The sequence below is a fragment of the Brachypodium distachyon genome, chromosome 4 (genome assembly GCF_000005505.3).
Source record: "Brachypodium distachyon strain Bd21 chromosome 4, Brachypodium_distachyon_v3.0, whole genome shotgun sequence".
Lineage (NCBI taxonomy): Eukaryota > Viridiplantae > Streptophyta > Magnoliopsida > Poales > Poaceae > Brachypodium > Brachypodium distachyon.
The window spans coordinates 12,870,205-12,886,256 of NC_016134.3; the positions used below are offsets into that span (position 1 = coordinate 12,870,205).

General features: G+C 44.7%; 2 protein-coding genes and 1 pseudogene across 7 annotated transcripts; 2 read left to right on the top strand and 1 right to left on the bottom strand.

Annotated features, from left to right (window-relative positions):
* The first annotated feature begins 1,502 nt into the window (after nucleotides 1-1,502).
* Nucleotides 1,503-5,007, top strand: LOC100822582 (elongation factor 1-alpha). The gene is made up of 3 exons (XM_003577268.4): nucleotides 1,503-1,659; nucleotides 2,520-2,989; nucleotides 3,887-5,007. The coding sequence occupies exons 2-3, from the start codon at nucleotides 2,528-2,530 to the stop codon at nucleotides 4,766-4,768; spliced, it is 1,344 nt and encodes a 447-aa protein (XP_003577316.1). The 5' UTR covers nucleotides 1,503-1,659; nucleotides 2,520-2,527; the 3' UTR covers nucleotides 4,769-5,007.
* Nucleotides 5,008-6,996: 1,989 nt separating this feature from the next.
* Nucleotides 6,997-14,400, bottom strand: LOC100828316. 6 transcript variants are annotated; one of them, XM_024455059.1, is made up of 3 exons: nucleotides 14,150-14,400; nucleotides 11,740-11,841; nucleotides 6,997-9,780 (listed from the first exon to the last, which is right to left on the bottom strand). In XM_024455059.1, exon 3 carries the CDS (start codon nucleotides 8,414-8,416, stop codon nucleotides 7,784-7,786), a length of 633 nt encoding a protein of 210 aa, XP_024310827.1. In that variant the 5' UTR covers nucleotides 8,417-9,780; nucleotides 11,740-11,841; nucleotides 14,150-14,400; the 3' UTR covers nucleotides 6,997-7,783. The 6 variants fall into 6 exon arrangements, with proteins under 6 accessions (XP_024310827.1, XP_024310826.1, XP_024310829.1 ...); XM_024455058.1 differs by having other exon boundaries at nucleotides 11,971-14,400; XM_024455061.1 differs by lacking the exons at nucleotides 11,740-11,841; nucleotides 14,150-14,400 and adding an exon at nucleotides 9,928-11,077 and having other exon boundaries at nucleotides 6,997-7,397; nucleotides 7,824-9,780.
* On the top strand, nucleotides 10,661-11,899 carry LOC104584930 (annotated as a pseudogene).
* Nucleotides 14,401-16,052: the final 1,652 nt, after the last annotated feature.

The following is a 16,052-nucleotide window of genomic DNA, read 5'->3' on the forward strand; positions in this document are numbered from 1 at the left end:
TTTCCAAGCGACCACACATGGCTAGATGCATGCATCTCACATATATACATGCAAGTCAAAAGATGAACCGTCAACCTGCAAATCGACGACGCCAAGCACGTTGCGCGTCAAGACCAACGAGCTAATGTCAGCTCGTTATAAATCTCGTTTAAAAATCATTGGGTGGGGCATGCACCACCAAATAACCCGACTTGTACCGACACTGATGCTGTTGCTGGTCGTCGTCGCTCGAGATCGACGGCGGCATGGTCGGTGGGATACGATATACTTCGGCAAGTTCATCCTGGTGAGAACCTCGAGGTCATGGATGCTGGTGGCCAACATCGCCTTCAAGCTGCGCTCACGGACTATCTCAAAGATCACACGTTCTCTCTATCCCAACTCCCCAATCCCCATCGGCTCAAAAAAAAACTCCCCAATCCCCATGCATGAACTAGGATCAAAATGATTATGAAATGATTATGAAGGGACTGCGGCTCGGCCTTAGCCCATCAGCGAATAGGAACGAGCCCATAAGTCCAGCTCGGTCCAGCCCGCTGGCTCGTCATGGCTCGGTCAGCCCTTGTGGGCCTTTCGTTTGCGTCTATGCCACGGCCCAGATCCATGCGATTAAGGCACGCCAAGTCCAATCCGCTCCCCGAGTCTTCAATTTCGAGCTACCGATTACCACGATCTGGGCGAGAGGTTCGGACACCGGTCCCTCGTCTCCGCGCCCCGCTGGCCTTCTGTTCTTGTGCCTTCCTACTTGGGCTATCCTTCAAGGCCCACTACCTCTCCAAAACCCTGCCTTAAGCCTTTGGCCACTCCCTCCATTCTTTGGGCCTGAGCCAAACCAGCCCACAAACCCCCAAGCCTTTCTTTTCCGAAATTATCAAACTTCTGATCAACGGGTCCCATTTGTCATAAAAAATTAGCTTCTGTGCCAATAGGAAATTCCCACTCATGCGATAGTGGAGCGAAGCATGTTGTGGCAGGGCACGAGCAAAATGCTAGTTTATTATTAGGTGTTTATTCGGTTTGAGTAAAGTAAAGCATATAAAAAGAGAAAAACTTGGGATTCTCATAAGGTGGCACTTGCGGTTTTTAAGAATTGTCCAACCTAGAAAAGGAGGTTGGGCCTAGTGTTTATTTTTTCAGGAAATCAATGGGATTTCTAGTGAACCATTTGCTCGTTTCCTATACAATGAATTTTCGTGTGAAATCCTCTATCCTTTGTATTTTTTTATGAAAACCCTCTAAACCGAATACAAGCTCTAACTTTTTTTGTTTTTCACGGAACCTTGATCGATCAACATAATGAGACCAATCGTCCCCACAAGACGGAATGACATGGCACAATACCATCAGATCACTAAAGAAGCACGGTTAAATCGATACGCTACTGCACGATCCCGAGTGGAGGAGAGATGGTGATAACTGTTTGGGTCATTATTATTTTCGCTAAAAAGGAGAAGAAGAATACTGTATTGGAAAATTACTATACTAGTACTTCCTAATCCAACTTCCCTGTACAAAAACCTGTAGGGTCCACGTTCGACGCGTAAACTTGCGCCCCCCGAAACCTATCTCATTTAAAACCCCCTTCCCTGCCCTGCCTCTCCATTCCCTTCCCTCTCCCCCTCGCCGCCGCCGCCACCTCCGTCTCCTTCTCCCTTCGAGGTGCGCATCCCGAATCCATCTATCCCCCCCTCTCAGATGCGTTGTTCATGGCTCTAATAGCTCTAGATCTGCTGCTTGTTCGTGTTGTTCAGCTCTAGATCTACGCGCGTGCCTCTGTTTTTCTGCGCCGATTCGTGTTAATTTTGCGTGCGATACGGTGGAGGCTCTCTGAGCTCGTACGTACGCAGCATCGATCGATCTGTAGGATTCCCTCGGGTTTATGTTTACTTTGTCGCGAGGGGCTCTCTGTTATTTTGTAGGCGCAGCAGCTGGAAGCGCGGTTCGTTGCAGATTACTCGTCCTGTTTTAGTTGAATCTATTGGTCGATGGGTTTGTGGTTGTCGTGTAGAATTGACATCGTTTACTGAATTGTGTACTGATATGCGGCCTATCTGTAGAATAGGCTCTTATTACTTTTTGTTTACAGCTAGTTGTGGTGTAGATTTAGCTTTTCCATGCTGTAATGTTGCTAATATTTCTTGCTTGGATCTAACCGGTGCCTGCTAATTTTATTCGATGGCTGTTTCTCCATCTGTCTGCCCACCTAGTTGTATATTGTGGTAATCAAAATTGCGTTGAATTTGTGATGCTGTCGGTCTATTTGTGATGGATTTGTGGTTGTCGCTTAGAATTGACATCATTTACTAAATTGTGTACTGATATGCCTATCTTAGAATAGACCCTTGTTACTTTTGTTTACAGCTAGTTATGGTGTAGAATTAGCTTTTCCATGTCGTAGTGTTTCTGATATTGTTACCTTGATCTAACTGGTGCCTGCTAGTTGTACTCGATCGGATGTAATCAAAATCGCGTGATGCTGTCGGTCTATTGTTTCTAATCCCTGTTGCTCGATTTTGCAGTTTCAGCCATGGGTAAGGAGAAGACTCACATCAACATCGTGGTCATTGGCCATGTCGACTCTGGCAAGTCGACCACCACTGGCCACCTGATCTACAAGCTTGGAGGTATTGACAAGCGTGTGATCGAGAGGTTCGAGAAGGAGGCTGCTGAGATGAACAAGAGGTCGTTCAAGTATGCGTGGGTGCTTGACAAGCTCAAGGCCGAGCGTGAGAGAGGTATCACCATTGATATTGCCCTGTGGAAGTTCGAGACCACCAAGTACTACTGCACGGTCATCGACGCACCTGGACACCGGGACTTCATCAAGAACATGATTACTGGTACCTCCCAGGCTGACTGTGCCGTGCTCATCATTGACTCCACAACTGGTGGTTTTGAGGCTGGTATCTCCAAGGATGGCCAGACCCGTGAGCATGCCCTCCTGGCTTTCACTCTTGGAGTGAAGCAGATGATCTGCTGCTGCAACAAGGTATACTTGCAAGTCCAATTCTCTATGCATCTGTGTGTTGCTGTGTAAGATTCTTTGATTAACATTCAGATCCAATGTGATGCTGTGCTATCGCCTTGATATATACCTTCAGAATGGCTTTGTAAATGTTAAGTGAATTAGTACTGTAGTGTCCTTTTAAACTGAACACCATTTACTGTGCTCAGTCTTGGGTGATGTCAGATCATCACGTCACTGTGTAGATAGTACATCACGGTTTTACATTGTATGTGTTGCTGACTTGATTTCATCATCGCTTTCTGCTGTAGTTTGTACATACTGGTTACATTGTATAAATGTTGCTAACTTGTTATGATCATATCTTTGCTTGTTTGCTCTGTTCACATTGTATATGTTGCTGACTTGGATTATATATCTTACTTTTGAAATGCTATTGATTTCATCATAGCTTTGCTCTATAGTTTTTTCATACTGTTTGCATTGTATAACTGTTGCTAGCTTGGTATTGTCATATCTTCCATTGGAATTGTAATTGCTTGTTTGCTCTGTTTACATTCTATATGTTGCTGACATGGATTATATATCTTTTGAAATTCTATTGATTTCATCATCGCTTTGCTCTATTCTTTGTACAGACTGTTTGCATTGTATCTGTTGCTAACTTGGTATTATCATATCTTCCATTGGAAATATAATTGCTTGTTTGCTCTGTTTACATTCTATATGTTGCTGACTTGGTATGATTGTATCTAAATTTTGGAATGCAAATGCTTGTTCGCTCAATACTTTTTAGTACCCCACTATCAAATGTTTACTATATATATAAGCTATTTATCATATTTAACTGCAGCTTTTCATTAGCTATTAAGTTTACATGTTGCATTTAACTAATGGAGAATCTCTTATTATCTGTTCCAGATGGATGCCACCACTCCCAAGTACTCGAAGGCCCGTTATGATGAAATTGTTAAGGAAGTCTCTTCGTACCTCAAGAAGGTCGGCTACAACCCTGACAAGGTCCCCTTCGTCCCCATCTCTGGTTTTGAGGGTGACAACATGATTGAGAGGTCCACCAACCTTGACTGGTACAAGGGCCCCACCTTGCTTGAGGCTCTTGACCAGATCAATGAGCCCAAGAGGCCCTCGGACAAGCCCCTGCGTCTTCCCCTCCAGGACGTGTACAAGATCGGTGGCATTGGAACTGTGCCTGTTGGCCGTGTTGAGACTGGTGTCATCAAGCCTGGTATGATTGTTACCTTCGGTCCTACTGGTCTGACTACTGAGGTCAAGTCTGTTGAGATGCACCATGAGGCTCTCCAGGAGGCGCTTCCGGGTGACAATGTTGGCTTCAACGTCAAGAATGTTGCTGTGAAGGATCTCAAGCGTGGGTTTGTGGCATCCAACTCCAAGGATGACCCTGCCAAGGAGGCTGCCAACTTCACCTCCCAGGTCATCATCATGAACCACCCTGGTCAGATTGGCAACGGCTACGCCCCAGTGCTGGACTGCCACACCTCCCACATTGCAGTCAAGTTTGCTGAGCTGGTGACCAAGATCGACAGGCGATCTGGTAAGGAGCTGGAGAAGGAGCCCAAGTTCTTGAAGAACGGTGATGCTGGTATTGTGAAGATGATTCCCACCAAGCCCATGGTTGTGGAGACCTTCGCTATGTACCCTCCCCTTGGTCGTTTTGCTGTCCGTGACATGAGACAAACAGTTGCTGTTGGTGTCATCAAGGGCGTGGAGAAGAAGGACCCAACTGGCGCCAAGGTCACCAAGGCGGCTGCCAAGAAGAAATGATTTGTCCTGTGTTGTGGATTGAGATGTCTGGCTGCAGTTTTAGTGTTTCTTAAGTTTTGTCTATGTGCATTGCTCTTATTGCTGAGACTCTTGGAATGCAAGCAATGTTCATGTCTGTCGTTTAAATACTGTACTCCTATTTCGGTTCGGTTAAAACCTGTGTGCTCTGATGCTTGTGCCCTTGTTTAACTTCTCTGGGATGCGAGTTCTTAGATTGCAACTTATTATCTGTTCTCTCATGTTCTTGTTCCCTTGATTTGTTCGCAATTGGTTTTTGTTCTGCTACTTCCTATTATATACTCTCTCTGTCCCATATAAAAATGACATTCTATTACATGTATCTAGACGTCTGTTACATCCATAGTTGGACAAATTTGAGTCACTTAACATGAAACGGAGGGAGTAGCAGCGTAGCCTCCGCCTCTAGTCATGTCATAAGTTTAGGTCTTCTTTCTTTTTTGCACAGTATAGGTTTCTCCGGTTCTTTTGTCCGAAGCAGATTTTCCCCTTGTTGCCGCTGAGTTAGAGCATGGTCATTTCAACCTAAATTTCCCTTTGTTCGTACTCCTATAGCATTAGCCACTGCAACTCTACTTTCTTTCGCTATCTTGACTCCAAAGTTTTCGTTTGGATTCCCTGTTCTCGCATTTTTGCTGCATACGGCGATCAACTCCGCAGTAGATATTCTCTCCTCGAAGCACTCTGTCCTCTCAGAGGTAGCATTTGTGCACTTAGAGTTCCCGATTCTAACTAAAATTGGAGTAGGGAGTATGTTATTCTGGCCCCGAAGCATTCTTTGTCTCAGTGTAAGCATTTGTGCACCTGGGTTCCAGATCCTAACCAAAAAATTGTTATTCGGCCCGAAGCACTCTTTGTCCTCTCAGAATGCAGCATTTGTGCACTTGGGTTTCAGATTGTAACTAAAAAAGAAAAATTAACGTCGCCTTGCTTGAATGCACTTTCCTTACCACTAAAATAAGCAGAAGCTCTTTACCTTATAAAGAAAAAGAAGAAGCTTACTTCATCTCAAGGATTAAAAAACCTAGTTACTCAACTAAATATTCAAATCGGCCGGAGTTGACTCCAACATGCGAGGCTGACTGTTGTACTTTGTAAGCAACCCGGTGCATTTTCATTTACTAGTTTGTGCAAACGCACATATTGACTTGTATATTTTCATCATTTTTAAACTTATGTGTCACCTCGCAACTATTATCAAGGCTCACAACAATAATCATTGTAGATCTTATTCTTGGCCAAGTATACCAAAGTGGGATTTTGTTGACACTAGGACCGGTACTACTACCTCTAGTAGATCACGGCAAAGCCAGATTGCAACAAAAAGGGATCTTTTTATTACTTCCTCAAAACAACTTGCAACATAAACTCTCACTAAATAAACTTAAGTTTCAGTATCTACTTAATAACCCAAAACTATACACATGTGCCATTTTCATGGTATGACGCTCGGCCAGAGTTAAAAACAGAAGTCATATAAATTCTCAGTATAATTTTCTGCCAAGTTGACCAGTATAGAAAAGAGCGTACACGCCGAATGAAGTTCCACAAATAAAGAGGCAACAACATAACAACTTGCGGCACCGCCATCGGCTGCTTGTGACAACCTCTCATATCCACTTGTTACTTACTGAAGAAATGTGGATACATCAGCTAATCTAAGAGATGGATTTTGCGACTTAGGTAGCTGCCACAGCAAATGTATATATAAAGAAGGAAATGTGTGATAAGGAGGTTTCTGATTCACACGCTCATCAAGATCCCTTACATTTCAAGTCGGTCAATTTCAGAAGTCCCAGAATATCAGATGGCAGGAACAACAAAGATTTGGAAAAAACACGGTTAACGAGTTATCAGTCAAAAGGTGTTCTGACTTCAGAGAGAGCTTGATGTCATTTTTAGCCGAAGAAGAAACAGCAAACAAGTCTGATACAAAGAGTCGGACAACATGGAAGGAAAGATCTCGACCAGAACATAAGATATCTTATCCAGTACAAACAGCAAGGTTGGCCTTATCCTAATCATCTGCTCCAGTTTACATGACATAGTCTATCCGAATACAGTACAAAACATTTGCATGCCCTGATCCAGTCAAACACCACACCCTTCTCCCCTTACGGCTAACAAACTATTAGTTTAGACATATTGTTAGATCAGATTATACACTTGTCATATACAGAGTATATAGGAGGAAAATCACCATCAAAATATATCCAAATCGGAAAAGTTGCATAAAGCCAAGTGTGGCAGTGTGAAACATAAGGATCTACAATTGAAATCTGTGTGCAAAATGGCATGCTTCAGCATACGGAACCATAGAAGTTGGTTCCATTATACAACAACATTCTGAGAATAACAAGTATTAACGATCTGAGACATGATAGTTTGAGGTAAAGAGTTCAAAGGCAGAACGAGTTCATATAATGCAACATATATGACCATAGGAGAAACAAAGATGAAAGAGATAAACTCTAACACATTCAATTGCTGACCCCTATGTAATTTTTCTTATGCATATCTCCATTTTCCTTCTCCACTCACAAACCAATGACCACACACCATGCGCAGGGGATGCCCTTATCATACAGTAGTCCCATGCTACACCCATATCCTGCAAGTTTCTCCTTGATAATAACTCAAATAAACAACTTCTATTATGACGAAACACAAATAATCTGTAGTGTTTATAAATTATCACTCGACATGTGGCAGAAATATTGTTGCTGAAGTGGTCGTCTTAAAGTGTCCTAAGGAATCAATCATATGCCTACACCATTACAGTTATACCAAACAATGTATCATTACGCACCACTGGGAAAAGTAATGAAGCATTGTCAGTACAGAAATGCTGATACTGTTCACAACTAATTGATCACAATGGTGTATTGATCAAAACAGAATTGTCAGCCACTACTAAGCATAAAGCACATGCCAAAACAAAGCAACAAACCAAAGGAAATTTAAACAGTTCACATTTCTTTTGGAAAAAATGATAATCTAAACAAGAGCAGTAATAACCCAAAGACCAAATACAAACCTTGTAGAATCATCCTTGAGCACTGAGAATGCGGGAGGCCAAATCATCATGCAAGGATGGATGTGACCAACGTATCGATCCTTCTCTGTCATCTCATCATACACTTTACGCAGCACCCTGCGCCTGATATCCAAATAGAGAGTGTATGGACCCATCTGCAAGAACACAAACTCAGCATTGTCTCCCACCTGGGTTATACTCACAGCAGTAGTATGCTCATCTTCAACCATGACATCAGACATCTGGAAAGCAGCACACATCTGACGCAAACATATGGTATCCACCAGCAACCAGTTATCATCCTTGTGGAGCCAGATGCGAAACTGAAGTTCCTTCAAATCGATGAGGTAAACTCCGGAATCATCTGCCCGTGAGAATACAGCATCTCTACTGTGAAATCCCATCCCATATTTATATCCAGAAGACCACTCCACCCCTTCTGGGAGCTGAATAGTGAAGAAACTGGAGCTCGCCAAATCCAACACAAGAATGTCGTTACAGGTGCCCCCAGCCATGTAGATCCTATAATTGATGAGTAGAGGTTTTGGCCTCCATAGCGGATGGGGGAGTTGTGTCATGGCTTTGGTAAGCATGACCCAGACACCATCTCACAACATGTGTACCTTCGCGGTAGATCTTCCAACAATGACATTGATCTCCATTGCCATCCACATGTACGATAAGCAGCCGTCGCCTCCTGTGGAAAGGAAGCAAGAGAATGTAGGTTTATGGCTGTCGTCTGTCATGGCACGTGTTGGTGCTGGGAGGACCACCACGCCTCTGTCAGGGAACAGCGGGTTGTGCACTTCATATGTGTATTTGTGGTTCTGGAATCTGGAGATGAAGACACTGTCGTTCCGGCATTGCTCAATCATTATTCTGTTGATGGTGTCCAAGCTTAAGGTTGCCATGCGGCGGAGGACGGAGGCGAGCTCCGGCTCTTGGGTCTGGGTCAGCAACGGCACGAAGCGAGGAAGAACCTTGGCCGACTCGGGTGTATCGGTAAAGAACACGCCATTGACGTACAAGCCGAGGAGGCGGGGCGGGTGGCGCTGGCGGAATTGGCGGAGGAAGGCCCGGTTGGCAGCGTTGTGGAACCAGCGCTTGCAGACGAGCGCGGCGCGGGCGAGTGTGGTGGGGAGGCCGACGCGGAGGAGGTTGTCGTCGTCGAGCACCTTGGACACGAGGGCCGCGGCCGCGGCCGGCGAGGGCAGGAAATCCATTGTTGGCCGATCTTTGAATAAGGAAGAGAAATCAAAATCTTACACTTATGGTATCATTCCCCTCCTCTGCTGCTGGAACAAGGAAAGGTAGGAGTTTAAGAAGAAAAGTCAAGCTAGGGTTCCGTGCAAGAAACGAAATTGGGGCAAAATAAGACTTACCTGGAATCGCGAGAGGGGAAGGTGGATTTGTGGGGGCGCAGGCACCGACCGCCGTCGGGGGTTCAATTCGGACCGCCGGCAGAAGTCCCGTGCCAGGGTGGATGCCGGTCTGGCTCGGTCCGAGCTCGCCGCGAGCTGTGCGGCAGCGGCTGCCTAGGAGAGTCAGGGTTCGTAGGAACTGAGAAGCAGTTAATTTTGACCTAGGCAAATGGGACTGGACTGGGCTCGAGGCATCTATGGGCATTGAAAACTGAGCGTGGGCCGCCAGTGGGCCAAAATGGCCAGCTCGCCGAGCTGGACCGAGCTCAGCTCGGCTCGGCCTGAAGATGTGACGAGCCGTTTTCGTGGGCTAGGCTTGGTCTAAAAAAATCAGGCTCGGGGCGAACTGGCTCGGCTCGCCACGGGCTCGGGCCAGCTCACCGAGCCCAGCTCGAACGTCCACCCTGAGTCCCATCAATGCGGCGCTTCGTGGTGGTGTGGAGCAGAGCAGGCAGCCCACCAGGACAGGGTGAGAAAAGGTAATCTCCCATGGAATTCATTCACATGACACCTAGCCGTACTCCATTTCTATCTGCCTGTTTCCAAAAAAAAATCACTGTGAACTTCAAAGATATTTTTCAGAGAAATAAAATAAATAAATCCTGCGCACAGTTTGAGATCCCAAACTAGAATATTTTCCAACATGCAAAGAATAACAGAAATAGCAAGGAGGATGTCATTACATGCTTAATCAGGAAGCTTGTTATTTAACTGTAACCACTCTGAAAATACTTCTCTTGCCATCAGCACCTGCTCCTTTCTACAGTAATTAACAGGCTCAGTGATTGGCTTCACATTGATTAAAGCCACACAACGGGCAAGTCAAGATTACAAGATCCTCCCATTTGGTCCAAGTACACAGCCCCAGTCCCGACTGACAAGTCAATAACTGCTCTTCTTGACAGTAAGATGCTGAAAAGCATGGGACGAGCAATTTGTGATGACAATGACTTTGAACTGCCAATAAATGACATTTTGGGACTCGTTTGGACAGTCCAAGCGCCTAAAGCTCATAAAATCATGCGGAGAGACTCAAAAGACGAAGACCAAGGCTTCGAGTCTTTGGATCCAGGTAGCTTCCGCTGTGGTGAGGCCACCTTTCTGGCTATCACATGCATCCGCTCCGTATCTGCAGGTCTCCTTGATCTGCAAGCCTTCCTGACTGCAACACCTACAGTTTTTTCCTACCTAGCTTACCGAATATTCCAAGACCTAAATCATCAAGTGATTCTTCTCGCAGCATTCTTATTCGTGCAGGCACCGCACCTTGGGTTCTGCCAATTTCTTCTTCATCGTGCTTGCAGCTGCAGCATCGTTGCTGGCCATGCAGGGATCCAACTATGGCGTCTATCCCATTGTCAACCTCCCAACACTGTTGATCAATAAAAAACCTCCCTCCCAAACGGCTTGAGCTACATGGACGGTACAACCGTCCGTGCCATCGTCCTCCGTTCACCAAGGGCACGGCCTTTTTCTTTTGATGGGTAGTCCTTTGCTGAAGGGTTCTTCTGTGCCTCCCTCTGTGATGTCTTCCTCTTTTCTGTCTTCATTGTAAGCACTGACAGTGGCGGCTGGTTCTACGACATGGCAACTGGACCGCAGGTTATCTGGTTGGCCAACCGGGCTGGCCCTGTCAGGGAGAACACCACCCTTGAGCTTACTAGGAATGGCAACCTCATCCTCCGTGATGCCAATGGGATCATGGGAGGATGGTCTGGTCTAGTGGCACTTCAGACAAATCCATGATTGGCATGGAGATCACGAAGTTCGGCAACCTGGTGCTATTTGATCAGAGGAATGCAACTGTGTGGCAGTCATTTGATCATCCGACTGATTCATTGGCCCCCGTGCAATCACTTCCGCAAGGTATGAGGCTAATAGCTATTACATCTTCAACAAATTCGACTCAGAGTCAGTTGTACTATATCACGGTACTCCCAGATGGATTATATTATTATGTTGAATCCACACCACCACAACTATACTTTTCATATGCACCGATGCAAAATTACAAGACACGAAATGATCCAACAAAGGTTGCCTTCAAGAATGGAAGATTCAGCATCATTATGCAGTCTAGTGAACCTAGAGATATCTTGCTGCCACCGGCACTGTCCAGCCAGTCCATGTGATTAGAGTCCGATGGGCACCTAAGGCTGCATCAATGGTCTGGTAACATAAAACAATGGACTTTGTCTGATGCAATGCAGATCTCTCGTGATTGTGCTTAGTGCTTACCCAACGATGTGTGGGGACTATGGGATATGCACAAATGGGCAGTGCACATGTCTTTTTCAAAGTAATACCGATTCATACTACCTCAAGCCGGTAGACGACCGGAAGGCAAATCTTTGTTGCATGCCACTGATTCCAATTTCTTGTCAGGACATGCAACACCATCATCTCTTTACTCTTATTGATGTTTCTTATTTTGACGAAAGCCACACGTACCGTTGTGAATTTAAACAGAAATGATTGTACGCAAGCTTGCTTACACAATTGCTCCTGCAGGGAAGTTGTGTTCAGGTATGGCCAGGACGACTCCAACGGTGAATGTTTCTGGGTGACAAAGGTATTCTCATTGCAATCAATACAACCTGAAGCAAATTGGATACAGAGAGAGTTGCGGTAAAACATTTGGAAGGTGCTAGACAAGAAAAGAAAAAATTCTTGGCAGAGGTTGAAACTATAGGAAGCATTGAACACATAAATCTTGTCAAGCTTACTGGCTTCTGTGCAGAGAAATCTCAGAGGCTTCTGGTATATGAATGTATGTCTAGAGGGTCACTTGATAGGTAGATCTATAACTGCCATAACAATGCCCCTCTTGACTGGTCCACTCGGTGTAGGATCATTCTAGACATTGCCAAGGTTCTATGCTATCTTCATGAGGATTGCAGACGAAAAATTGCTCATCTGGACATTAAGCCACAAAATATTCTCTTAGATGAGCACTTCAATGCCGAAGTTGCTGATTTTGGACTACCTAAGTTAATATACAGGTATCTGTAGTGGGATGATGAGAGGAACACCAGGGTATCTGGCACCTGAATGGTTAACGTCGCAAATCAATGAAAAAGTTGACGTGTGCAGCTTTGGAGTGGTTATCTTGGAAATAATAAGTGGAAGGAAAAAGCATTGACCGTTCTCAGCCTAAGGAGAACCTTCAGCTCATTAATTTATTACGGGAAAAGGCTCAACACAATCAATGGATTGATCTGATCGATACGAAAAGTGATGATATGGTCTCACACGAGGAGGAAGTGATTCAAATTATGAAGCTTGCAGTCTGGTGCTTGCAGAATAATAGCATTCATAGGCCTTCCCTGTCAACTGTGATCAAGATTTTGGAAGGTACGGTAAGCGTTGAAGTTTGCATAGTTCAAAGTTTTCTCAATGCAAATTAAACCATTTCTGTTCCAGATAATCCATACCCATATTCGGTTCCAAGTCAAGCATCTATCTTATCTGGCCCACGGTGAAAAGGGTGGCTAATGCAGAAAAGAAATTCCAACATATAGAGTTTGACTTTTACAACTATTTTGTATCCTACTCTTTACTATTTGTGCATGGGATGCATGTTTTGAATTGAGAAATTCCGGCCAGTATATTGAGCGAAGTTGTACCTCTCACTATGAGGTGGTTTTTTAACGGAATGGAGGGTGTGCAGTATAAGTAAAGCCTGTCAGTTGATTTTCTAGGGTATTGTGGACATATTTACTCGAAAACTAGTTTTTGTAAGGGTAGTTTTGACGGTAACGACTTTTGAACCTGCCACTGCTGCTAATCCACTGGTCGTCCACCGCCGACCAATGCCAAAGCCATCAGCCATTTGCACATCGTACGGTCCAATCCCTGATCTTATTCGCTATCTAGTGCCCACGTGGGCTGCTATATTTGTCAGTTCATAATAGTGCTTCACCATCTGATTCGGTTCCTCAGCATAAGTGTCGCTCTTGATTGGGATGGGCACTAATTGCTCGTTCATAATAGTTTATGCCGGAACTTTAGTGCAAAGAACGTAGAGCTCAACAATTGACATGCAAAATCTTAATAATTGTATTTGCCATTGATGATTGGCAACAAAGATGTGTGGATGAAACGAATACAAGTTATTTTGGTTAAGTTCTGTATGTCTTTGAAATATTTTTGTGAACATTAATGTGTGATACAATCATACAAATGGAAATTAGTATATGAAAGATTTTAGTATGACAACTTTCCAGATATACTTTTATTCTGAAATTTCACTAATACTCTTCAGAAAATCAATTGAAAAATATTATTCTCTATAAACTAACCCTTACCAGCATTAAAAAAAATAAACATTGATTTCCACTTTTTAGCATCAATGGAAATACAGACCAGTTAAAAACATGTGATAGAAAATATTCAGGAAAAAACATGAACTTTGACCACCTAATTTACATATGATTTATCTGGATAGTTGTAGAATAACTATTTCAGATTTTGGAGCATACTTGGAACTTGATAAGAGAACACATTTTCAGAAAATTACAAACGACGCTAGCAGCCTTCACCTCAACTATCTGAATTAAATATGTGGCTTAATTAGGCTGCTGCATTAGGAGTCAGTTTTAGAATAAAGAGAGATTAGTGAAATACAGATTAACCTGAATATTAACAGTCGATGTACAACCCGAGAGCACAGCACCTACAGCCCAATGCAAAGCCTGCACGGTTAAGGAAGCATCCTTGCAAAGTTGCGATGCTTTTATTGCAAAGTCAGTTGGAACACCGGCCTTTCCTATGAGTCAATCCTGACCGAAGCAATCTGATTTCTAAGCCTAAGAACTAAACCACGATTGAGCAGCGGCAACTCAGTCGATCTACGATGTGAGAAGGAAAAAAAAATCAGGTTACAAGACCTAGCTAGGTACTCACCTGCACAACAGGGAACCTGGAGCAACCGCAGCCTTTGACGCGGCGACGCTACGGCGGCAGCGCGGAATCCCCCAGCCCAGCGTGATGGTCGCCCATACGCGGCCCCCACCCGGACTGTGCAGCCCGCGGCGGGGACAGAGGTTTCGAGGGAGGGCGGGCGGCGGATCGAGGTGGCTGGATGGAAGGGCGGCGGCGAGAGGTGTGGAGAGGACAGAGGGCAGTACCAGTTGGTAAAATTGAGATGGTCGCTGTGTTTGGTTCTCAGAATAGAGAAATCTAGAATGAAACCATATGATTCTTTTAAAAAAGAATATTCCTTAAATATTATTAACAATTTTATTTTTCAAAAAATACTTTCTCCGTCTAAAATAAGTTATGTGAATTTGTATAAAAATCTATACAAAATCATGTCACTTTTTTTGTGATGGAGGGAGTAGGAGGTTTAAGTGGTTGGTTCTAGAATAAAAAATAAATAGAACCGTTTCATTATATTTCATTCATATAGGACTAGAACCGTTCCATTTCATCTCACTTTGGACCCAGACACTGCCTAAAACAACGACAGAAATTTAGAGTGAGTACCTCCGTTTCCCCCTCAACTATGTCAAACCGGCTACTCAACCCCCTCAACTATAAAACCGGGCACTTAATCCCCTAATCTTTTCAAAACCGGGCAAATCACCCCCTCACACTGCAGATGCCACCTTGTCTCACCCCCTCAACTTTGGGTGATGCCACGCTGGACTTGATTTGGCCTGAGGGGGTGATTTGCCCGGTTTTGAAAAGATTAGGGGATTAAGTGCCCGGTTTTATAGTTGAGAGGGTTAAGTAGCCGGTTTGACATAGTTGATGGGGTTATGTGGACTTCTTCCTTCTCAAAATCTTCCACATAATTCCATTTCATAATGATTTGCTACTTGCTACCTCCGTTTCAACTTTCAAGTGTGTCTCTTTCTTTCCAGGTCTTTTTCCATGTAGAGATTAAGCCATTCGTCCTTCCTCTGAATGACCACTAGCATACACATTTTTTGTCTTGATGTAGAGTGGCACTTGCATTGGGCAAAGGGATTGATGACTGGATGGTGGGAATGCAGATTGGAGGGATATTGAAGGATGCAAGCAAGTTCATGGGAGCAGGTTGGAGGTGTTGTTGGTCTAGGCTAATTTGATTTTCTGGATCTACAATTGTCGTTGCAGAGTTGAGCATGGCTATAAAATTTGGTGGCCGGTTGAGCTCCATTTTTTGATGTGTTGTTTGCGAGCTCTCTCTATGTGTATAGCTCAAAGTTGAAAACGGCTGATAACAACAGTGATTTTGTTTGAAAAGAGTCGTTGGCTTTGAGCTGTTGGCCAACTACCGAGTTTTGGTTGGGCCCCGCCAAAATCAACAACAATTTTATATTTACTTGGAGCAGCGGCAAGTACTTGCGCCAGGAAAATTTCTTCGCAAAACTTGCTGCAGTGGCTAGACCCTTGTTCTCAACTGCTTAGAGCAACTCTAGTCGTCCCCTCTAAAGGCCTCCCAAAGGCCAAACGGGGGTGCCAGTGCTTAAAAACCCACCTACCGTGTCTCTCAATTTGTTTTTTCATCCGTCGTGGCCCAACGAAACAGCCGGTGCCCCTCAGGCCACCCCTAGCCAAAGGAGGGCAAGCCGGGATGCCGGCTAAACACAGTAACCAAAAGAAAAAATACACACGTGTCTAGAGCATCTTCTCTCTCCCTCCTCCTTTTCTCACCGAAGCAGGGCGCGAACACGCAAGGGCTCGGGGCCATGGAGGCGGCGGTGCCTCTGGCGAGGCTGGACGGACGGTCGAGGCTGGTCGGAGGAAGACGTTGACCCGCACCACCACCCACCACAGGTATCGGCATGGCGTTCCTCATCCGCGCGGGGCTCTCCGTGCC

What these genes read in the sequence shown, in the direction of transcription:
- LOC100828316 (XM_024455060.1), bottom strand. Translation starts at nt 8,416, where the DNA reads ATGCTTACCAAAGCCATGACACAACTCCCCCATCCGCTATGGAGGCCA.
- LOC100822582 (XM_003577268.4), top strand. Translation starts at nt 2,528, where the DNA reads ATGGGTAAGGAGAAGACTCACATCAACATCGTGGTCATTGGCCATGTC. An exon ending in TGATCTGCTGCTGCAACAAG is followed by an intron (nt 2,990 to 3,886) that starts GTATACTTGCAA and finishes TATCTGTTCCAG; the next exon opens with ATGGATGCCACCACTCCCAA.